Genomic DNA, 21,208 nt, shown 5'->3' on the forward strand with positions numbered 1-21,208 from the left:
AAGTTTTTACTACCTGCTTTTTTTTTTTTCAGTTTAGAAAATTTCACACTTGAAATGACCAGAGTTACTAGAATTCTCTTTCTCTGTAACATAATATGTGTATCTTTAAACTACTCTTCTAATTTTCACTGAAAATAGTTTGGATTCAGTATCTAAGTATATATTTTAAAATTTTGCAATACTGAGAACACAAAAAAATGCAAGAGAACAGTTAGTAGAACAATAGGTAGCAATAATGTATGAAAGTAAAATCTCTAAAATTACGTTTTTCATTTTAATGTCAATGAAAAGAAAGCAATTTCAAATATATTCTCTAATATATATTCATAATTCTAAACATGTTTTTGTTCTTTAGAACTTTCACATGGGCAACTTGGTCCTATTAGTAAATTTCTTTCCTTACAAACAGCGATTCTCAATTAGAAAACAAATCATTCCCTCTGGGTCAGTATATTACAGCGTAGCAAGTTGGTATGTAATCTGAATAACACAAGATTTGGTATACTCACCTTTCCAACTGATATATATATATTGATATAATTGAAGAGTGTAACTATATATTTGAATATTAACCATGTATTGATATGATGTTATTTATAAAGAAAAAACTGTAGATATTTGACAAATCCTCCTTTGAAAATTCACTTGTAAGTTGTGATATCAATATGTATAAATATAAATGTGTATATAAATGTGCATTAATTTGAAATATATAAAACTACATAATATTTTGGGGTTTGTTTTGTTTGCTTTTTAAATATATTTATTTATTTTTGGTTGCACTGGGGTGTGCAAGGCACACAGGCTTCAGCAGTTGCCACACCCAGGCTCAGTTGCAACTCGCAGGCTCTAGAATGTGGGCTCAGTAGTTGTGGCACGTGGGCTTAGCTGCTCAATGTCATGGGGAATCTTCCCAGACCAGGATCGACCCCATGTCCCCTCCATTGGCAGGTGGATTCTTATCCACTGTACCACCAGGGAAGTCCTGTTTACTTTTTTTCTTTTTTAATAATTTTATTCATTTATTTATTTTTGGCCATGCTGGGTCTTTGTTGCTGCCTGGGCTTTTCTCTAGTTGCAGCGGGTAGAGACTGCTCTTTGCTGCAGTGCACAGGCTTCTCATTGCAGTGGCTTTTCTTATTGCGGAGCACAGACTCCAGGGCTTCAGTAGTTGCAGCATGTGGCCTCAATAGCTGTGGTTCCCAGGTTCTAGAGCACAGGCTCAGTAGTTGTGGCACACGGACTTAGTTGCTCCGTGGCATGTGGGATCTTCCCAGACCAGGGATCAAACCCTTGTCTCCGGCATTGGCAGGTGTTTTCTTTAACACTGAGAAGCCTGGGAAGCCTCTGTTTGCTTTTTTAAAGAAACAAATTAGAAGTTGGAGATTGGGTCTGGTAGAGCAGGAGTGCTTCTTTCTGTTTTCAGAGATCTTTCAGGTGTTTTCAGGATATTAAAAAACTAAACCAACCAAAGACTTAACTTTACTAGACATTGCTGATACAGTGTACTTCATCCCTTACTTGGCTAATAAATAAACACTTCAATTTTGAGAAGTAAAATATATGTCAGCCATAATTATTTAAATGGAAGGTGCTTAAGTTTACATTTTTTAAATTGCTCATATCAAACATTTTTAAGTTGCCTTTAAAAATTACTTTTAAGTAAAGCCATATAATGTCAAAACAGCTTTCTTTCCAACCTTTCACATCTCCCAGATACTGTTACCTACAGTAATACCGTTTCGCCAGGATGCACACTTTTCATGTTCTTATGTGATTTTGGATATATCTATAATACATGTCTAAATATGTATGTAAGTCATGAATCAAGCTTGTATTTTTTAAACAAACACAATAGAATATATGGATCTAAATGATAATATCCTCCACAAAGTAGGCACTTTTGGGGCTCATACAATGCTTTTCCCAGCTGTTCAGTCATTGCTCAGTATAGTTACTTTTTAGCACAATCCTTAGAGTAGCCTTTAATTGTAAGAGCTTTCTTCCTTCAAAGATGTATTTGTCTTTGGAAAATCATACTTAAGCTCATTGCTTTGGATGGCTGAATAAACTGGGCACTACTACTAGTATAAAAAATGAATTGAGAAATTGGGGAAGGGCTAAATATCTTGACAATCGAGGAATAATTAAGAATGGAAAATTATGGGGCCAATAAAAATAACACTTAAAAAGGGGTAGCATAGGAAGAATTTTACATTCTATTGAGGGGTAAAAGGAGAGCAAATTCTTTATGAAGGTGTGATTACATATAGAATGTACATAACAAGCATGTTTATATATGATAAGATTAAAAATTGGTGAGAAACCATATTTCATACACCTGTGGGACCATTTTTAATTGATATTGCCACTTGGGAGGGCAGTATGTCTTAAAATTTAAAATCCTTTGATTCAACAGTTCCACTTCATGATCGTTCTTAGAAAAACATTCACTCCCATGACTGATTCATGTCAATGTATGACAAAAACCACTACAATATGAAAAAAAAAAAACATTCACTCATGAACTGGAGGCATTATTTAAGATCATCTTTGAAGCACTCTGTGTAATTATAAAAATTGGAAATAATCTAAATGGTCATCAGTTTAGTACAAAATAAATGAATTTGGGAATTAATTAAATGATTATGTCCACATTGTGATCTGCTACATAGAAAATGGAAAGAATGAGGTAGAGACATGGAAAGATCCCCATATTCTTAGATGAAAAATAGTTTACAGAGTGTATGTGACATGCTGCCATTAAAAAAAAAAAAAGGAGATTGATATATCTTTCTGTGTACATGTATTGTTTAAAAAAAAAGAAAACCTCAGTGAAGATGCACAGAAAAGTGGTAAACAGGAGGTCTTTAATCTTTACTTGGAGCTTCCCAGGTGGCACTAGTGGTAAAGAACCCGCCTACCAATGCGGGAGACATAAGGAGATGTGGATTTGACCCCTGGATCGGGAAGATCCCTTGGAGAAGGAAATGGCAACCCACTCCAGTATTCTTGCCTGGAAAATCACATGGACAGAGGAGCCTGGTGGGCTATAATCCATGGGGTCGCAGAGAATTAGACATGACTGAAGCGACTGAGCAAGCAAATGTTTACTTCTAATATTTGAAGTTTTTGCCTAAGGATGGATGTGATATAGAATTTAAATTAAAATCTTCCAGTTTTTGTTTTAGTTTTGTTCTTAACTGGTAAATATAATTCTTTATTTCCTTTGTTCACCAGGTCAATCTACTGTAATTTATTTTTGTTGGACTGTTTTGACTTTGCTCGTGGGTGTATATGTATATGTGTATATTACATTATTTTAGTTATTATTTGCCTGATTTTGTAACTGCCATTTGTCTGGGGTTCACTTTTGGTTTCCCGTTTTTGGATATTTGTTTTAAATTCACTTAACGCCATAACAAACCACTTGTGGAATCTTCGTTTCTGACCAGAGATCAAGTCCTGAGCCTTTGGAGTGGGAGCCTAACTCCAAGACCCTACACTGCCAGAGAACTAACCCTAGGGAGTATCAAATAGTGAGAACTCACACAACGGAAACCACCTGAATACAAGATCTGGCATCACCCAACCACCAGTAGTACCCTGTGCAGGACACCTCATCTAAACAACAAACCAAACAAAAACACAAACCCAATCATCAGCAGACAGGATCACCACCTCACTCAGCCTTGCCCATCAGAGGGAAAGCAAACAAACAAAAAAGCACAGATCTCACCCTGTATGAAGCTTTCACAAACCACTGGACCCACCTTAGGAGGGCAGAAGCCAAAAGGAAGAAAGAATTCAACCTTGAAGCCTGGGAAAAGGAGAACTCAAACACAATAAGTTAAAAAAAATAATGGAAAGGCAGAGAAATAGTACACAAGTGAAGAAACAAACTGGAAACACAGAAGTCCAAGTAAATGAAGAGGAAATAGGCAAACCACCTGAAAAGAATTCAGAATAATGATAGTAAAGATGATCAAAAACCTTAAAAATGAAATGGAGAAAATGCAAGAATCAATTAACAAAGACCTACAGAGATAAACAACACAATTAAAAATACTCTAGAAGGAGTCAATAGCAGAATATCTGAAGCAGAAGAACGAATCAGTGAGCTGAAAGATAAAATGATGGAAATAGTTTATGAAGAGCAGAATAAAGTAAAAAGAATGCAAAGAACTGAGGATAGTCTCAGAGACCTCTGGGATGAATCAAACACACCAACATTTGAATTGTAGATCCAAAGAAGTCCCAGAAGAAGAGAAAAAGAAAGGGTATGAGAAAGTTTTTTAAGAGATTATAGTTGAAAATTTCCCCAACATGGAAAAGGAAATAGTCAATCAAGTCCAAGAGGCACAAAGAGTTCCATACAGGATAAATACAAGGAGAAACACACCAAGACACACACTAATCAAACTAACAGACTAAACACAAAGAAAGACTTAAGAGCAGCAAGGGGAAAGCAACAAGTAACATACAAGGAAAACCCCATACACTTAACAGCTGACCTTTCAGCAGAAACTCTGCAGGCCAGAAGGGAATGGCAGGATATATTTAAAGTGCAGAAAGGGAAAAACCTACAACCAAGATTACTGTACCCAGCAAGGATCTCATTCAGAATTGGTGGAGAAATAAAAAGCTTTTAAGACAAGCAAAAGTTAAGAGAATTCAGTACCACCAAACCAGCTTTATAACAAATGTTAAAGGGACTTATGTAGTCAAGAAATACAAGAGAGAAAAATGATCTACAAAATCAACCCCAAACAATTAAAATGGCAATAGGAACATACATATCAGTAATTACTTTAAATGTAAATGATTAAATGCTTCAACCAAAAGACAGACTGGCTGAATGGATAAAAAAACAAGACCCATATATATGCTGTCTACAAGAAACCCACTTCAGACCTCAAAACACATATAGACTGAAAGTGAGAGGATGGAAAGATATATTCCATGCACATGGGAAGCAAAAAAAAGCTGGAGTAGCAACCCTCATATCAGACAAAATAGACCTTAAAATAAAGATTGCAAATGATAAGGAAGAACACTACATTAATGATCAAGGGATCAATTCAAGAAGAAGACATAATGGTTGTAGATATCTATGCACCCAACATAGGAGCACCTCAATACATAAGACAAACAGTAGCAGACATAAAAGGAGAAATTCCCAGTAACACAATAATAGTAGGAGACTTTAACACCTCACTCACACCAATGGGCAGATCATCAAAACAGAAAATTAATAAGGAAACACAAATCTTAAATCATACATTAGATGAGATGCATCTCAACATTATCTTCAGGACATTCCATCCAAATGCAGAAGAATACACCTTCTCAAGTGCACATGGAACATTCTTCAGAATAGATCACATCTTGGGTCATATATCAAACCTCAGTAAACTTAAGAAAATTGAAATCGTATCAAGCATCTTCTCTGACAATAATGCTATGAGACTAGATATCAATTGCAAGAAAAAAACTGTAAGAAACACAAACACATGGAGATTAAACAACACATTTCTAAATAACCGACCAGTTACTGGAAATCAAAAGGGAAATCAAAAAATTTCTAGAAACAAATGACAATGAAAACACGACAACTCAAAACCTATGGGATGCAGCAAAAGCAGTTATAAGAGGGAAGTTTATAGCAATACAATCCTACCTCAAGAAACAAGAAAAACATCAAATAGACAATCCAACTTTGCACCTAAAACAACTGGAAAAGAAGAACAAAAAAAAAACCCCAAAATTAGTAGAAGGAAAGAAATCATAAAGATCCAAACAGAAATAAAAGAAAAATGAAGGAAACAATTGTAAAGATTAATAAAACTAAAAGCTGACTCTTTGAGAAGATAAGCAAAATTAACAAACCTTTAGCCAGACTCATCAAGAAAAAAAAAGAGAAGAATCAAATCAACAAAATTAGAAATAAAAAGGAGAGGTTACAAAAGATGATGCAGAAGTGCAAAGGAATTTAAGAGACTTTTATGAATAATTATATGAAAATAAAGTGGATAACCCGAAGAAATGGACAGATTCTTAGAAAAGTTCAATCTTTCAAGAGTGAACAAAGAAGAAATAGAAATTATGAACAACCCAATTACAAGCAGTGAAATTGAAGCTGTGATCAAAAATCTCCCAAAAAACAAAAGCCCAGGACCAGACGGCTTCACAGAATTTTATCAAACATTTAGAGAAGAGCTAATGCCTATCCTTCTAAAACTCTTTCAAAAAATTGCAGATTAAGGAATAGTTTCAAACTCATTATATGAGGCCACCATTACCCTGATACCAAAACCAGACAAAGACAACACACAAAAAGAAAACTACAGGCCAATATCACTGATGAACATAGATGCAAAAATCCTTAACAAAATTTTAGCAAACAGAATTCAGGAACACATCAAAAAGCTCATACACCATGATCAGTTGGGGTTATTCCAGAAATGCAAAGATTCTTCAATATACACAAATCAATCAATGTGATACGCCATATTAACAATCTGAAAGACAAAAAACATATGATAATCTCAATAGATGCAGAAAAAGCCTTTGACAAAATTTAGCACCCATTTATGATGAAAACTCTTAAAAAACTGGGCATAGCCTTCCTCAACATCAGTTCAGTTCAGTTCAGTTCAGTTGCTCAGTCATGTCCGACTCTTTGCAACCCCATGAATTGCAGCACACCAGGCCTCCCTGTCCATCACCAACTCCTGGAGTTTACTCAAACTCATGTCCTTCGAGTCGGTGATGCCATCCAGCCATCCCATCCTCTGTCGTCCCCTGCTCCTCCTGCCCCCAATCCCTCCCAGCATCAGGGTCTTTTCCAATGAGTCAGCTCTTCACATGAGGTGGCCAAAGTACTGGAGTTTCAGCTTCAGCATCAGTCCTTCCAATGAACACCCAGGACTGATCTCCTTTAGGATGGACTGATTGGATCTCCTTGCAGGCCAAGGGAATATTACTCAGCCATAAAAAGGAACACATTTGAGTCAGTTCTGATGAGGTGGATGAACCTAGAGCCTATTATACAGAGTGACATGGGTCAGAAAGAGAAAGATAAATATATTCTAACACAAAAAATACGGAATCTAGATGAATGGTACTGAAGAACTCATTTACAGGGCAGCCACGGAGAAACAGGCATAAAGAATAGACTTATGGTCATGGGGAGACTGGAGAAGAGGGTGAGATGTTTGGAGAGAGTAACATGGAAACTTACATTACCATATGTAAAATAGATAGCCAATGGGAACTTGCTGTCTGGCTCAGGAAACTCAAACAGGGGCTCTGTATCAACCTAGAGGGGTGGGATGGGGAGGGAGATGGGAGGGAGGTTCAAAAGGGAGGGGACATATGTATCCCTATGGCCGATTCATTTTGAGGTTTGACAGCAAACAACAAAATTTTGTAAAGCAATTATCCTTCAATAAAAAAATAAAAAATTAGAACCTTGAAAATATTTACTTGTGCAGAGAAGAAGGAAATATATGAAAATAGAAACAATAGTTATTATTATAAGCTTATGATTGACATTTTTTTCTGTTTTCCTTATTTGCTAAAATTCTATAATCTATTATTTGTATAATCAACACAAAAATTGTAAAGCCATTTTGGTTAAATGATGAGAAGACATTTCTCATGTGGCTAATAGATTACCTCAGAATAAAAGTAAATCCAAAGTATTTCTTAAACAGTGATCAAATTGTTCGTTCACATAAGTGTCTATTCCCAACCCTGTGAAGTAGTAGCACTTATCCTGATGTCACTGGTGCATTTGTTAAAAATTTAGTTCTCTTTGTTTTATTTACAATTTATATAGATGAGACTGTCTAGTAAATCCATTAGTATGGTTTGAGTAGGTAATTTTAACTACTGGTTTAAGATACCAAGTTTCAAATCATTGTGAAGGACTTCTATTGTCTTCATATGTTTGACATTGTATCTCTTCTTTATAAAGAAAAGTCTTTATTCTTTTAAAGTCTTGAATATGATGCATGGCCAGTATATATTTTTTTTATTAATCACTTACTTTAGTTCTGAAATACAGGTTTTGGTAAACTCTGGTACACATGTCTTTGCTCAAATACCACCTTAACAGAGAGATGCCTTCTCTGCCCAACCCCTTTAAAATAACACCATCTCTGACATCTCCATCATTCCCTTACTCTATTATTATTATTATTATAATTTATTACCATATCACTTTACAGTTGTTTGCCTTCCTCACATCATTATAATGTGAGTTCCTTAGAATAGTAATTCAACTTGTGCTTCTCTGCTATCCTAATAGAACCTGGCACACTTAGGTACACAATAAATATTTTTAAATGAATTAGATGTTGTGGAATGAAATATTCTGGTTGGGACTTCCCTGGTGGTCCAGTGGTTAAGACTTCATGCTTGCATTGCAGGGGCATAGGTTCAATCCCTGGTCAGGGAACTAAGATTCTGCATGCCATGTGGCATGCCCACACACACACTCACACACACAAAAAAGGAAATATTCTGGTTAATAGAAAGTTAACCCTATATAAAATAGCTGATTTGAAAGAGAAAATAAAAAGCATACTCCATACTCATGTTTTAATATGTAATTGATATAATACTACATATTTAAATGCGTATCATTGGAAGGACTGAGGCTGAAGCTCCAATACTTTGTTCACCTGATGTGAAGAGCCAACTCATTGGAAAAGACCCTGATGCTGGGAAAGATTGAAGGCAGGAGGAGAAGGGGACGTCAGAGGACAAGATGGTTGGATGGCATCAGTGACTCAATGGACATGAGTTTGCTCAGACTCTGGGAGATAGTGAAGTACAGGGAAGCTTGGCATGCTGCAGTCCACAAGGGTGACAGAGTCGGACAATACTTAGTGACTGAACACCAACAACAAATAATACTAGTTAATACAAGATTAGGTACAGATCTATAAACATAGATATACAGATAGATACTATTGAGAGCAAGAAAACCTTTAGGGATAATTGAAAAATCAGTGGTTTAGTATCTTTAACCTAAGATAATTAGCCTTTTCTCAGTTCACAGAAGCAGAAAGTCCAAACGAACAGGTTTGTGTGTGTTTGTGTTTTCCCTCAATTCTTAATTAGCAGAATGATTCGGCGGGTTTGGTTAACTGTCAGTGACTCATCCAGAAGCATTTTCAGCATGTGGTTCAGGGCTAGTAATACAAGTGGAACAGGTCTAGAAGTACAACCGAAATTCTCTCTAAACAGAATGGAAATAAGTTTTATCCCCATCGCAGGCTAGTAGTTAAGGTACAGAAAGTAGTTAAGGTACAGATTAGTTATCAGCTCAACCAAAATGAATACTTCAAAGGAAACTGAACATTAACACAGTGAAGCCTGTTGAAAGAATAAGGAGGAGGAGCCTGAAACACCAGAGTAAAATGGGATTGGTGTCCCACCCGTGTAAACAAAATTGATTCTCAGTTGATCAGAGATGACAGCTTCTGTCCCTGTCTAATCCAGTTTCCCACAGTATAATCCCTATCTGAAGCTTCGGGCCCATCTCTGTTTCTGGGCACTTTTTTTGTTTGTTTGTTTTATTTTTGTTTTTTCACATATAGAAATTCATCAGCTGCCTGTGCTCCATTTGCTTGTGGAGTTTAGAATTAATTTCCCCTCCCCACACAGAGGATTTAGTGGTTCAACCATGACTTCCTGCTCCCATGTATTCTTATAAACCCCACAAGTGTTTTCCCTGTATTGACCCAGAGTTCCTCTCAAAACTTGATCTCACTGACACCCAGCTACTAAAAATCCCTCCCTGAACACCTGCCTGAAACTGGAAATCCTATGACTTTGCTTAATTTCTTTTACCAGTCTTGCTTGTATGTGCCTTGCCTCAGCTGCTTCACTGCCTTACTTCTAAATTGGACCAGCTCTCAGGATTTCTTAATGGAAGGACCTCCTGGTTCTTCCTGGTAACTACAGGAACCTTACCACTGGATATGTGAGATCTTAGTTCCCTGACCAGGGATCAAACCGATGCCCCCACATTGGAAGCATGAAGTCTTAACCACTGACTGCCAGAGAAGTCCCACATCCGCTTTTAATATTTGGGAAGCCATGAACATTTTGTGGATAAAAATTCAAAGATCAGCTGCTGTTACTCATTGGAGTAAAAACTACATTAATAATTATAGCAGTCTTTTACTTTCTTGGGCCTACCTGGTGGCTCAGACGGTAAAGAATCTGCCTGCTATGTGGAAGACTGGGTTTGATCCCTGGATCAGGAAGATCCCCTGGAGAAGGGAATGGCTATCCACTCCAGTATTCTTGCCTGGAGAATTCCGTGGACAGAGGGCAGAGTTGGACACGAGTGACTAACACTTTCACTTTTGACCTTCTTACCCGTGATAACTTTGTTGATAGAGATGGGAGTAGACATACATTGCTTGGCTTAATACATCAGAGCAAACTTTCACTGTAGTATATATGTAAAGACTGCTGATGTAAATATTGTTATGCAGATCTGTTGTTATTTAGTGTTTTATCTAGTGCTTTTGTTCAAATGAGCGCTCCTGTTTCTGAGAACACAATTCTATGTTGATGTCTCTCCTGCAGTTATTTCTCAGCATTGCAGGATATGCCATGCTGCTTGGAGTTTATTCACTGTAGCCGAGAGCACTTCTTATGGGTTAACTCTTGTTCCCTGTCTAACTGCTCCTTTTCACCTTTTCACAGGTGAAATTCTCCTTGTTTGTCCAGTTTAAAGTCTGTTGCAGTGACTATTCCTTAAGAGCAAACAGTTCATTCTAGGTCTTTACAGTACTATTTTTAAAGTAGTGTGTGATTTATGAGTAAGTCTTACGCAAACTAAAAACCCAGCTAATGTAAAGACTCATCTAGTCAAACTAGGGACCTGGGGTGACTGTAGCTCTGTAGCTGGAGATGCTGATAAACTTTGTAAGAAATGTGACCTCTTAAAGTTACTATGCTGAATTAGAATGTCAGACATAAACTTGCGAACATACGAATAATATTGCCTTCGTTCAAATAGAAGTTTCACGTTAAGAGAAGAAGATGAGAAGTCTGAGTCAACAGTGTAAAATGTGACAGGTTATATTAGCAAAACAAATAGGAGGAAGTCACCTGAATTGTCAGCCTGTATGCTGGTCGCCATCTCTTCCTCACACTGAAACTGCCTTTGCGGCGCTGTTTCTAAAGCGTTTTCACAGTTCAACTTAAGTTAAAATAATAACTATTATTACAAAGGCATAATGATTTGAGGCAGATTTTCCTTTACTGTGCAAATGACATGAGAATAGATGAGTCCTTTAGAATGGTCATTTGGTTCATATAAGTGTCACTTTATTAAACTTAATATCCTCAAATTTTTAGGTAATCACTTTTGTACTTAACTGTGCAGTAAAATGGGAAGATTAATAGTGCTAAAAGAAACTTTCAAGTGCCACATAATGAACAAGAAGAGCAGGTGTCATCTAAAAGCTAAGTCTTTCGTTTCCTGTTTGAAGTTGGCATTGACCTCAGTATTACTCACAATGTCCTGGATATTCAAAAAGGCAAACTTTGCAGTTTTAATTTTTTCAGAACAAACTCTTTTAAAGGTAAATATCACATTCCAAATGACTTAGTATTTATTTCAATAATAAGGTCTAATGTGCCCCATAGTTTAGCATACAAATAGGTATGGATTTCATAAGTTTTATAAATTTATATTTTACAAGACAATTTACCCCAGGGAGTTCAGGGCATTTTCATGTCAATAAATTGTTGAATTAATAAATTTTTGACTAATTTTATACTGCTTCACATCCATGATGATGGTTATAGTCAAAGAGACTATGATAAGTTTTGATAAGGATATGGAGGACTTAGCACCCTCGTAATTGCTGGTGAGAATGTGCAACCACACTGAAAAGCAGTTTGGCAGTTCCTCAAAAAGCTTAAAAACTGAGTGACCATATGACCTAGCTATTCTTTTATATGTATATAATTAATGCCTGGCCTTCCCCAAAAGTTAAACACACAAGCTGACATTCACCTTAAAGCCTTGCTGTGTATTAAGTGATGTGTACCAATAGGCCTGAATGGAACTTCCACTGCTCTGAATGTGACATACTTGTAAATAAAGATTCAAGAGTACCAAGAGTGAAGTAGCCTGTAGCAAGAATCTAATGCCTGTCTTCTCTGATTATATTTTACATGTTCTTGTCACAAGAGTGAAGCAATATCCTTTGAAACACGTTTGAAAGTTTATCTGACTTCAGGAATATCAGCTAAGATTCTTACGTAATAGTGGAAAGATCATTACTGTGGAGTCAAACATAGCTGGATTTGAGACCCCCTCTGAAATCTACCAGGAACTTCTTCCTCTTGAAGAAATGAATTAATCTCTGAACCTCTGGTTTCTCATCTGCAAAACACCGACTAGAGTTGTGGGATTAAATGAGATGCCATGGATAAAACAGACTGTGCTTTCTGCTTCTCTGGCCTGCATGTCCTCTTGTTTCTACTTCTAGAGCACTTCCACCTTGGACTTCTTCCTGCTGTGTACTCAAACACACATCTACACAAACTGAGTTAATTCTTCCTGTATGTACCCATCAAACCTAAGGTTTATCTTATTGAAGTGCTTATCTTGTTCTATTGAATTTTCATATTTATTTGCATCTCTTCCCCAGAAAACTAAGTTCTTTTTTTTTTTTTGGCACACCATGCAGCTTGTGGGATTTCAGTTCCCCAACCAGGGTCTCAGTTCCTGGACTAGGGACTGAAGACTGGCCCTGGCAGTGAAAATGCCGAATCCTAACCACTAGACCACGAGGGAACTGCAAAAAAATAAGGTCTTTAAAGGGGGAAAAAAATTGTCTTCCACTGTATACATATTTGCCTGGCATGGTGACTAGCTCAATAAATATTTGAAAAAAATGAATTTTAGGAACATCTAGCATTATACCGGCTTCATAATAACTCCCTGAAAAGGCATACTATGCCTTTGTTTTGCTTTCTGTTAGAACATAGTCAACTTGAAGCATTTTCAAATCTATAATATGCAGTGATTTATAGGTTAAATGGAAATGTTTTTATTACTAGTTATACCTATGGAATGAAGAGAATGTTTCTTATCTGTGTTGCAATAGACTGTTTATTGTTTTATATTTTTCTTTGTAATTTGTACATTATGTTTTCTTATAAAAATCAAATATATATTTACTAGCTTAAACATTTATTTTACATATGTCTCAGGAGTTGCAAGTTAATGCATATATTTCATGCCATTCTTCTCCATTTAATATTATTTAGACTTAGAATGAAATAGCAAGGTTAGAAACAATGCTATAAATTTAAGAAAGCCTATGAAATATATGGAAATTAAGTCATTTTAAGTAATAACTGAACCTTATTCTTACCATTTTTATTTTAAATGTCTTATCTTGCAAAATAATAATAATAGGTAATAACTATTTTGGAATGGGAAGAATGGAATAAGGGAGCAGTAGAGGAAGTTTAATCAGTATGTTTTGTTTCCCAGACTTAGCATATTTCCATACACACGACCATCTAAATTATTTACAAAAGCTTTGCTGAAGAAATAAAAGTTATTAACTAATAATATAGGGATACTGAACAGGTAGAAGTACTGCTTATGTTTCTATAAATTGGGATTTCTTTATTGTTTCATAATTGTTTTCTTTTTTCAGGTACAGAGAACTACAACTTAGTACAGAAAGCAAAGTAACAGAATTTCTCCATCAAAGTAAAATAAAATCTTTTGAAAGTGAGCGTGCTCAACTTCTACAAGAGGAGACTGCAAGAAATCTCACACAGTGTCAGTTGGAATGTGAAAAATACCAGAAAAAATTGGAGGTACATATGCAAGCTTTTGTTTTAAAATTAACACAGAATGTAAGCTCTGTAAGCATAAGGTCTGTATTATAGTGAGCTTTTTTAAAAACTAATTTCATTTTTCATCTAATCTTGGCCGTGCTTCATCTCTGTTGCTCACTTCCTTCTAGTCGGGGTGAACCCAGGCCGCTGTGGTACTTGGGCTCAGTATTTGTGGCGCACAGTTGCCCACGGCATGTGGAATCTTCCTGGACCAGGGACTGGACCTGTGTCCCCTCCACTGGCAGGCGGATTGTTAACCACTGGACCACCAGGAAAGTCCACATATCATATTGAGCCTTATAAATAATATTTGTGTTACGTATGAGAAGGAGCCATGTCTTTCGTTTTTAAAGATATCTTATCAAGAGGATGTATCCTCCTCTTTTAGATGAAAAGGTGGAAAGAAGTAATGGACAGCCCCTAAGAAAAGAAATGCAGATTGCCATAGGTCTGTTTGTTGTTTTTAAAGTGTTGGCAGAAGTACCCTTAAATGGGAAATCTCTTTTAAGTAGAAAATGGACCATCCCTTCTAGAGAATGGTATGGTAATTTGTGTTAAAGTCCTTAAAAAATTGATCCAGTAATTTTAGTTAAAGGAACAATGAGGTGCTTGTTGAGAACAAGTAAGGTTTTATGTTCTTTGTGTACATCACAGCATTATTTATTATCGTAAAAACTGGAAGTGTCTTAAATGTCCAACAATAGATAATTAAACAGTTTTTGATTAGTATGTTAAAATTATAAATTTCGCTATATTCATACATTGTATGATTATGTGCAATCATGTTCTTCAATATTTTAGAATCAAGGAAATTTTTATTTAAAATGCTGAATAAAAGATGCAATAATATCATTAGCATGATTAATTAATGTATTAATTATGTAAGTATTCATTACAATAAACTTTCAGAGACTACATTTCAGACAAGTACTCTGATAAGTAAAACTAAGATTAACAATACAAAAGGAACTTCTCTGGTGGTCCAGTGGTTAAGAATCCGCCTCAGAGTTCAAAGGGAACATGTGTTAGATCCCTGGTTGGAAAACTAAGGTGCTACATACCACAGAGCAACTAAGCCCACACACCGCAGCTACCTGGTCCTTGCACACTGGAGCCCATGCCCCACAAGTACTGAGCCCATGCACCAGTACTGAGCCCATACCCCACCAGTACTGAGCCTGAGCCCCACAAGTACTGAGCCCATGCACCACCAGTACTGAGCCTGTGCACCACAAGTACTGATCCCATGCACCACCAGTACTGAGCCTGTGCACCACAAGTACTGAGCCCGTGCACCACAAGTACTGAGCCCATGCAACCCAACTAGAGAGTCCGTGCACCACAGCGACAGAGCTGCATGGTGCGACAAAGATCCCACATGCCCCAACTAAGACCCAGGGCAACCAAAATAAATAAATATTTTTTTAAAAAACAAAATAACAAAGTCTTACAGAAAATAAAGCCTTAGGGGAAAACATAAAGACAATACTAATTAAATAGCACATATTTAAAGAAAAATGAGTAAAAATTGTAGATGATACCTACTTCTAAATAAACCAGTGTTCTGCATTTAAAACTTTTTCAGGTACCTTCTTTGGGAAACTGCTACAGTCACAATCTGCTACAGGCACCTCTCCCACACACTTTAGATTAGATTAGCTCTGCTTTGGTGTTCATCATCTGCAAATTTTTTATGGTTTAAACTTTGTAATTCCTAGCAATTTCTTTTTCTTTCCACATCAGATGGCTGTGCTTACGGATGTGTTTGGGGTGAGTGAGGGGTTATATTTAGGAAAGTAGAAAACCACTTGCCCTCTCTGTGTACTGAAACAAACATCTCATTAATCAATACTTTGCAACACACAGTGCTGGTGTTTTAACCATTCTATTTTATTGTTTTTAGCTGGTTGTAGTCAAAACTGATTTCATGACCTCCTAAAGGTTGCAACTTGCAATATGAAAACCACTTTTCCATAGAGATACCCACTTAGTCTGTGGCTGCAGGTGACTAGTAATTATTGAGCTCCTTTGTGTAAAGGCCTTACATGGAGAAACACCTTTGTGAAAAATACTATGATTGTAAAAACTTGGGTTGATAAAACTGAGGCGTTAGGGGAATTTCTTTACAGTTTCTCCTCTGTTAACCTAGGATCTTTGAGAGGACAGGGACTATTTACTTACTATTGTCATCAATGCCTAATGTAGCACCTCACTCATAATGGATGCTCAATAAATATTAATGAGTGAATGAATGGTTTGATGCTGTGCTGTACCTAGCCAATCAATCGTTTCTGCCTCTTTGTGACCCCACGGGCCATAGCCCACCAGGCTCCTCTGTCCATGGCAATTCTCCAGGCAAGAATACTAGGGACTGCCATGCCCTCAGGGGATCTTCCCAACCCCGGGATCGAACCCAGGTCTCCCACATTGCAGGTGGATTCTTTACCTCCTGAACCACCAGGGAAGCCAAGAATGCTAGAGTGGGTAGCCTATATCTTCTCCAGGAAATGAACTTTCTCCTGCATTGCAGGCAGATTCTTCACCAGTTAAGCTACCAGGTAACCCCCATTTATAATGAATTCAGAGAGAAATAATTTTGTAAAGGGTAAAGATTACTGTAATTATGTACTTTTTGATGGCTTTTACCCCATATTCTCATTGATTTATGCCTTAGGGAGAGTCTGTTTTATTTTTTTCTTAATTATCAGTTTCCAAAAGCTTTCAAAAAACTGGCTTTAGGACTTTCTTGGTGATTCAAGTGGTTAAGAATCCACCTGCCAGTGTAGAGAACACAAGTTCGCTCCCTGGTTCAGGAAGATCCTGCGTTCTGTGGGCAAGCTAAGCCCATCCCACAGCTACTGAGCCCAGGTGCTAGACCCCATGGCCTGCACCAGAAGAAACCACCGCAGTGAGAGGCCCACACCGCAACTGGAGTGTCGCCCCCACTCGCCACCACTAGAGAAAGCCCTCATGTAGCGATGAGACGTAGCACAGCCAAAAGTAAATAAGTGGCAAAATTTACTAAAAACAAAAAAACACTGGCTTTATATTTTTGTCTCTTTTTAAAGAAATTATTGGCCTATAATTTTGTGTTTTCATTCATTTTACATATGTTGTCTATATAATGTTATATAACTTTGTATTATCATTCTGTTATTTAAAAGAAGGAGAACTGTGAGAGCATGATATGTAATGAATTCTTAAAAGCAGTTTACTTATTTTTTGCATTCATGATTAAATTCAGATGTTCATAGATTGATTTTTCCCTAAAGAATCTTTAATGTAATGGCCTTCCATAGGTCCAATAATCATGTTCTTCAGTGGATTTTCAGAAACTGTAATGAATTTATTCATATCATCCACTCAGACAAATCCATGATAAAAGAGAATTCTCTACCATGGTGTATCAGAGGTTTTGAAAGGTACCCAAGTCAAAAGTTTCTGGCCATCTCTTCTTTCTGTCATGAACGAGAATTTTAAATTGTACCTCTCAATTTAATACTACCTTTCAGTCTCTTCTTAAAATAGTATTTTATGAGATATGTCGTCTCCAGCATTTTAGTTCTTTGTCTCTTCAGATATCCATTTCTGCAGTTTTTCTTTCGTGGTTTTGTTGGGAAAGTGAGGTATAGATGAGAGGTTATCAGCCCTGCTGTGAGAACCACCATTTAACACTGTCCTTACTGAGCCTCTCTACTGACAAAGGCATTAATGTGTCATCGACGACCAGATTCTTAATGAATTACATCCCAACTTAGTGAACTCTCTGAAAACCCCAGATTGTTTCACTGTGCAGTGATCTTGTTATAATAAATTCTCTAGAAAGCATTTCCAACCAGCAAGAATTAATGCTACAACAGGAATTTTCTTTTTCTGATCCAATCAACGACACTAGAAATCATCCTTCAAATATTACTCCCGTGTTACTCTTTCTCCATCTTCCAAAGGAATGTATTTAGAGGATAGGGGATGCTTATTAGTTTATTTGGAGTTGGGAGGGAGTTTTGATGGAAATAATTTTTAAAAATGAGATGAAACAGATTAAATTAAATCAAAATTTCTGCTAAGTAAAAACTGTAAATAGATCTTCCATATCTTCTTTCTCCCTGTCGCAGGAAGCAATCACATACATTTGTTAAGGTAAACTTTATGTCATTAGAGAAAATAAGTTTTCTTCAAAATTGCTTAATAATAGAGAATTCAGGGTAATTAAAGCAGTACATCTCATCTTTATGACCCATTTAATACAGAGTACTCAGACTTCTATTTCCTGCAGTGGTAATAGTATTTTTCAGCACTTTTACTATATTCTAGTCACTTTGCTAAACGCTGTGATGTTATCCTCTCATTTAATGCTTCCAACAACACACTGAGGTAGGCCTATTAAGAATAATTACCTAAGATCACAACGAGTAAGTGTCAAAGCCAGGATTGAAATCCAAATCTTTCTGGCTCCAAACCATATTCTTACCATAATATTCAATTGCTTCTCAGGAAATACTGCATTCCTTCTGCTGTATTAAGAAGCAAGTATAATACCACCCCATAATTTAGTCTGTACTAGTAAGTAAATTTTCTAGATAGTTGCAATTTAATGTAAGCATTAAAGCATTCCTTTGTCACTAGAAATGTCTCCTTCTTGGTGAATTCATTATTGTCACCCCAGTGATTTCTTCAGTAAGTTACCGTAGGAAAATATAGGCTTTTTTCTTCTCCTTAAAATAACTCCAATGTCCATGTCTTTTATATCTCTTTTTAATAAATTTTTTATACTTTCTTTCTATACAAAGGCATTTTCTGATACTGTTCCAAATAGCACTTCACATTTACATTTTGATTTGCTGCTTTGAATTTATGATTGTTCAGCAAACCAAAAATCTTACTAAAACCACGGTCTGGGTAAATGAAATAGTCTGTGGTAGAAAACTGAAAGACTCATTATGAGTATGCAATTTTTACACACAACTTTGCAAGTCTTTCTCAAGTGTCTGTGATCACTAGATAAATAACCTCCACCTAGGTGAGGAGTATAGCATTATTGCATTTTTTGAATTCTAACAAGTAAATGCCTATGTTACTCCTACAACTATTCCTAAGTTTTAAATTTTTTTGAATTTACATAAAAAGGTGCTTCATAATTTTCAGTTCAAAACAAATTATTTTCCTCAGGAACGAATGTATTTTACCTCTTCAGTCATCTTCATTGAGCTTTCTCTTCATATCTAATCATTAAAAAATATTTTTTGCTTCATGTTTTCGTCTTAACTGCCAGCCTATTTAATTCTGCCTTTGCCATTTTTTTTCCACTTCTAGGTTTTAACTAAAGAATTTTATAGTCTCCAAGCCTCTTCTGAAAAACGCATTACTGAACTTCAAGCACAGAACTCTGAACATAAGGCAAGGCTAGACACTTATGAGAAACTGGAAAAAGAGCTTGATGAAATAATAATGCAAACTGCAGAAAGTAAGTCTCCCCACACACACCCCCACCCCAACACACACAGCTTTTTCTTCTGACAACACAAGGAACCTGATGCTGTTTCTAAAACTGCTTTGCTATATTTCTTTGAAATGTTACTTGTGACTTTCTTTGAAAGAATACTGTGTATTTTAAAAATTAGTTAACCTTAATTCTAGTGCTTTGAGAGCAAAAAATATATATTTGTCTCACTGTGATAGATTTTATCTTTTCATTTATTTATTTGTTTTACTATTTCATTTCACTCATTCAACAATAAAGTGATTACATATGCCAGGATCTGGGGTGTAGAGTTCATGCAGTAATTCTTACAGGTATTCCTAGTCTATTCTGCTGGGAGAGACAAACATGTCAACAGATAATTAAAGTGCTATTAGCAAAAGAGAGGCAGATCTTGATAAGTACAGAAGAGATGTGAGTTAATTCCTTGTTGGAGGTGAGGAATCCCTAAGAGGGAAGGTAACATTTGAATGAGTCTTGAAGGACAGATAGAAATTTATTGCACACCATGTGTTAAAGACTTTGACCTTTAATTTCTACTTCTTTTTTCCCCTCTTATTTGCCATCTTCCTGTGTTGTCCTTGACTCCAAGAGAATATTGCAAATTATCACTTCACCATTGGCTGAGATGTTTGCTATAGTACATTATTTCTATTCAAGTCAGAAATGATAGTGGCAGTCTTATAAAAGTGGGTTTAATCTTCAGCTGAAGTTGAGGTTGACCCTATCTGGGGTACCTTTTCTTATGAAGACTATATTATGTTGGTATCCCAATTTAAGGAAAACTTTTTTTCATTTCTGTCATTGCCTTTTTTTAATTTCCAAGGTCAGTGTCTGATAACTGCAGTAGTTTCCAAATTTATCCTCAGTTTCTTCATGGCATCTGAGTAACCTCTATAAAATATAGATTTGACCATACCATACACCTGCTTTAATGCCCCTATAAACATAAATCAGCCTAAGGTCAAATTCCTTAGCATGTCTTTTTATGATTAGACTCATTTATCTTTGTACTTTTTCATGCCTTGCCATTCTTATCACCTTATTTTGAAAGTTCTATACTCTTTTTTATCTCTATAACTTTGCAGATGTCCCTGTGTTTAAATAAATTAGTAATAAAAGAAAACTTCCTCAATCTGATAAGAGATACCTGTAAAAAATATACAGCTAATAAAACTAATGATGAAATATCAATTGCTTTCCCTTTAAGGGAGAGAACCAGGCAAGGACTTCTAGAAGGATTGCCTTCTAAAACCAGGCAAGAAGTGTTCATAGTTTCTATCAAACATTGCATTTGAGCTCCTAGCCAGTGTAATAATGCAGGATAGGAAAAATTTTACGAAGATCAGAAAAGAAGAGAAAGACTATATTTTCAGATTACAAAGCGATCCCTGACACTGATAAGAAAATTTAACAGGCTATGATAATTACACGAAAATATACTAGAAGCAAACAATTGGAAAAAGAAATTTAAAAAGTAATTTCTTTTACAATAGTATCAAAAAAACACAAAATATATAGGAATATAATAGTACTAAGTACAAATCATTGCTAGGAAAAATTAAAGAAGACTCACTAAAGTATCCAAAGATGAAATCATGAATTCTATTAATTCAGTGTTGTTCCAAAACAGTTCCTTTTTTAACATTTTAGTATTCCATTTATGTGAAAATTCAAAGTCTGCTTTTAATAATAGCAGGACACACCTACCAGAATGCCTGAAATTAGCAAGACTGACTGTTCTCAATGTTTTTGAGGAAGACTTTCTCATAAAAGCAAGCAACCTATCCAGTTTTCCAGCAATTTCATTCCGAGTTACTTTCCCAAAGA

The 21,208-nt window shown here is 36.0% G+C and overlaps 1 protein-coding gene across 2 annotated transcripts in view; it reads left to right on the forward strand.

The window, feature by feature from the left end:
• The window catches only part of PIBF1 (progesterone immunomodulatory binding factor 1), a 217,917-nt gene that overhangs the window by 104,398 nt on the left and 92,311 nt on the right, over window positions 1–21,208 (forward strand). For both annotated transcript variants that reach the window (XM_065901893.1, XM_065901894.1), the window contains exons 11-12: window positions 13,713–13,878; window positions 19,213–19,363. In XM_065901893.1, coding sequence (XP_065757965.1) covers window positions 13,713–13,878; window positions 19,213–19,363 — 317 coding nt within the window. The remainder of the gene's footprint in view (window positions 1–13,712; window positions 13,879–19,212; window positions 19,364–21,208) is intronic.

The sequence above is a fragment of the Muntiacus reevesi genome, chromosome 11 (genome assembly GCF_963930625.1).
Source record: "Muntiacus reevesi chromosome 11, mMunRee1.1, whole genome shotgun sequence".
NCBI lineage: Eukaryota > Metazoa > Chordata > Mammalia > Artiodactyla > Cervidae > Muntiacus > Muntiacus reevesi.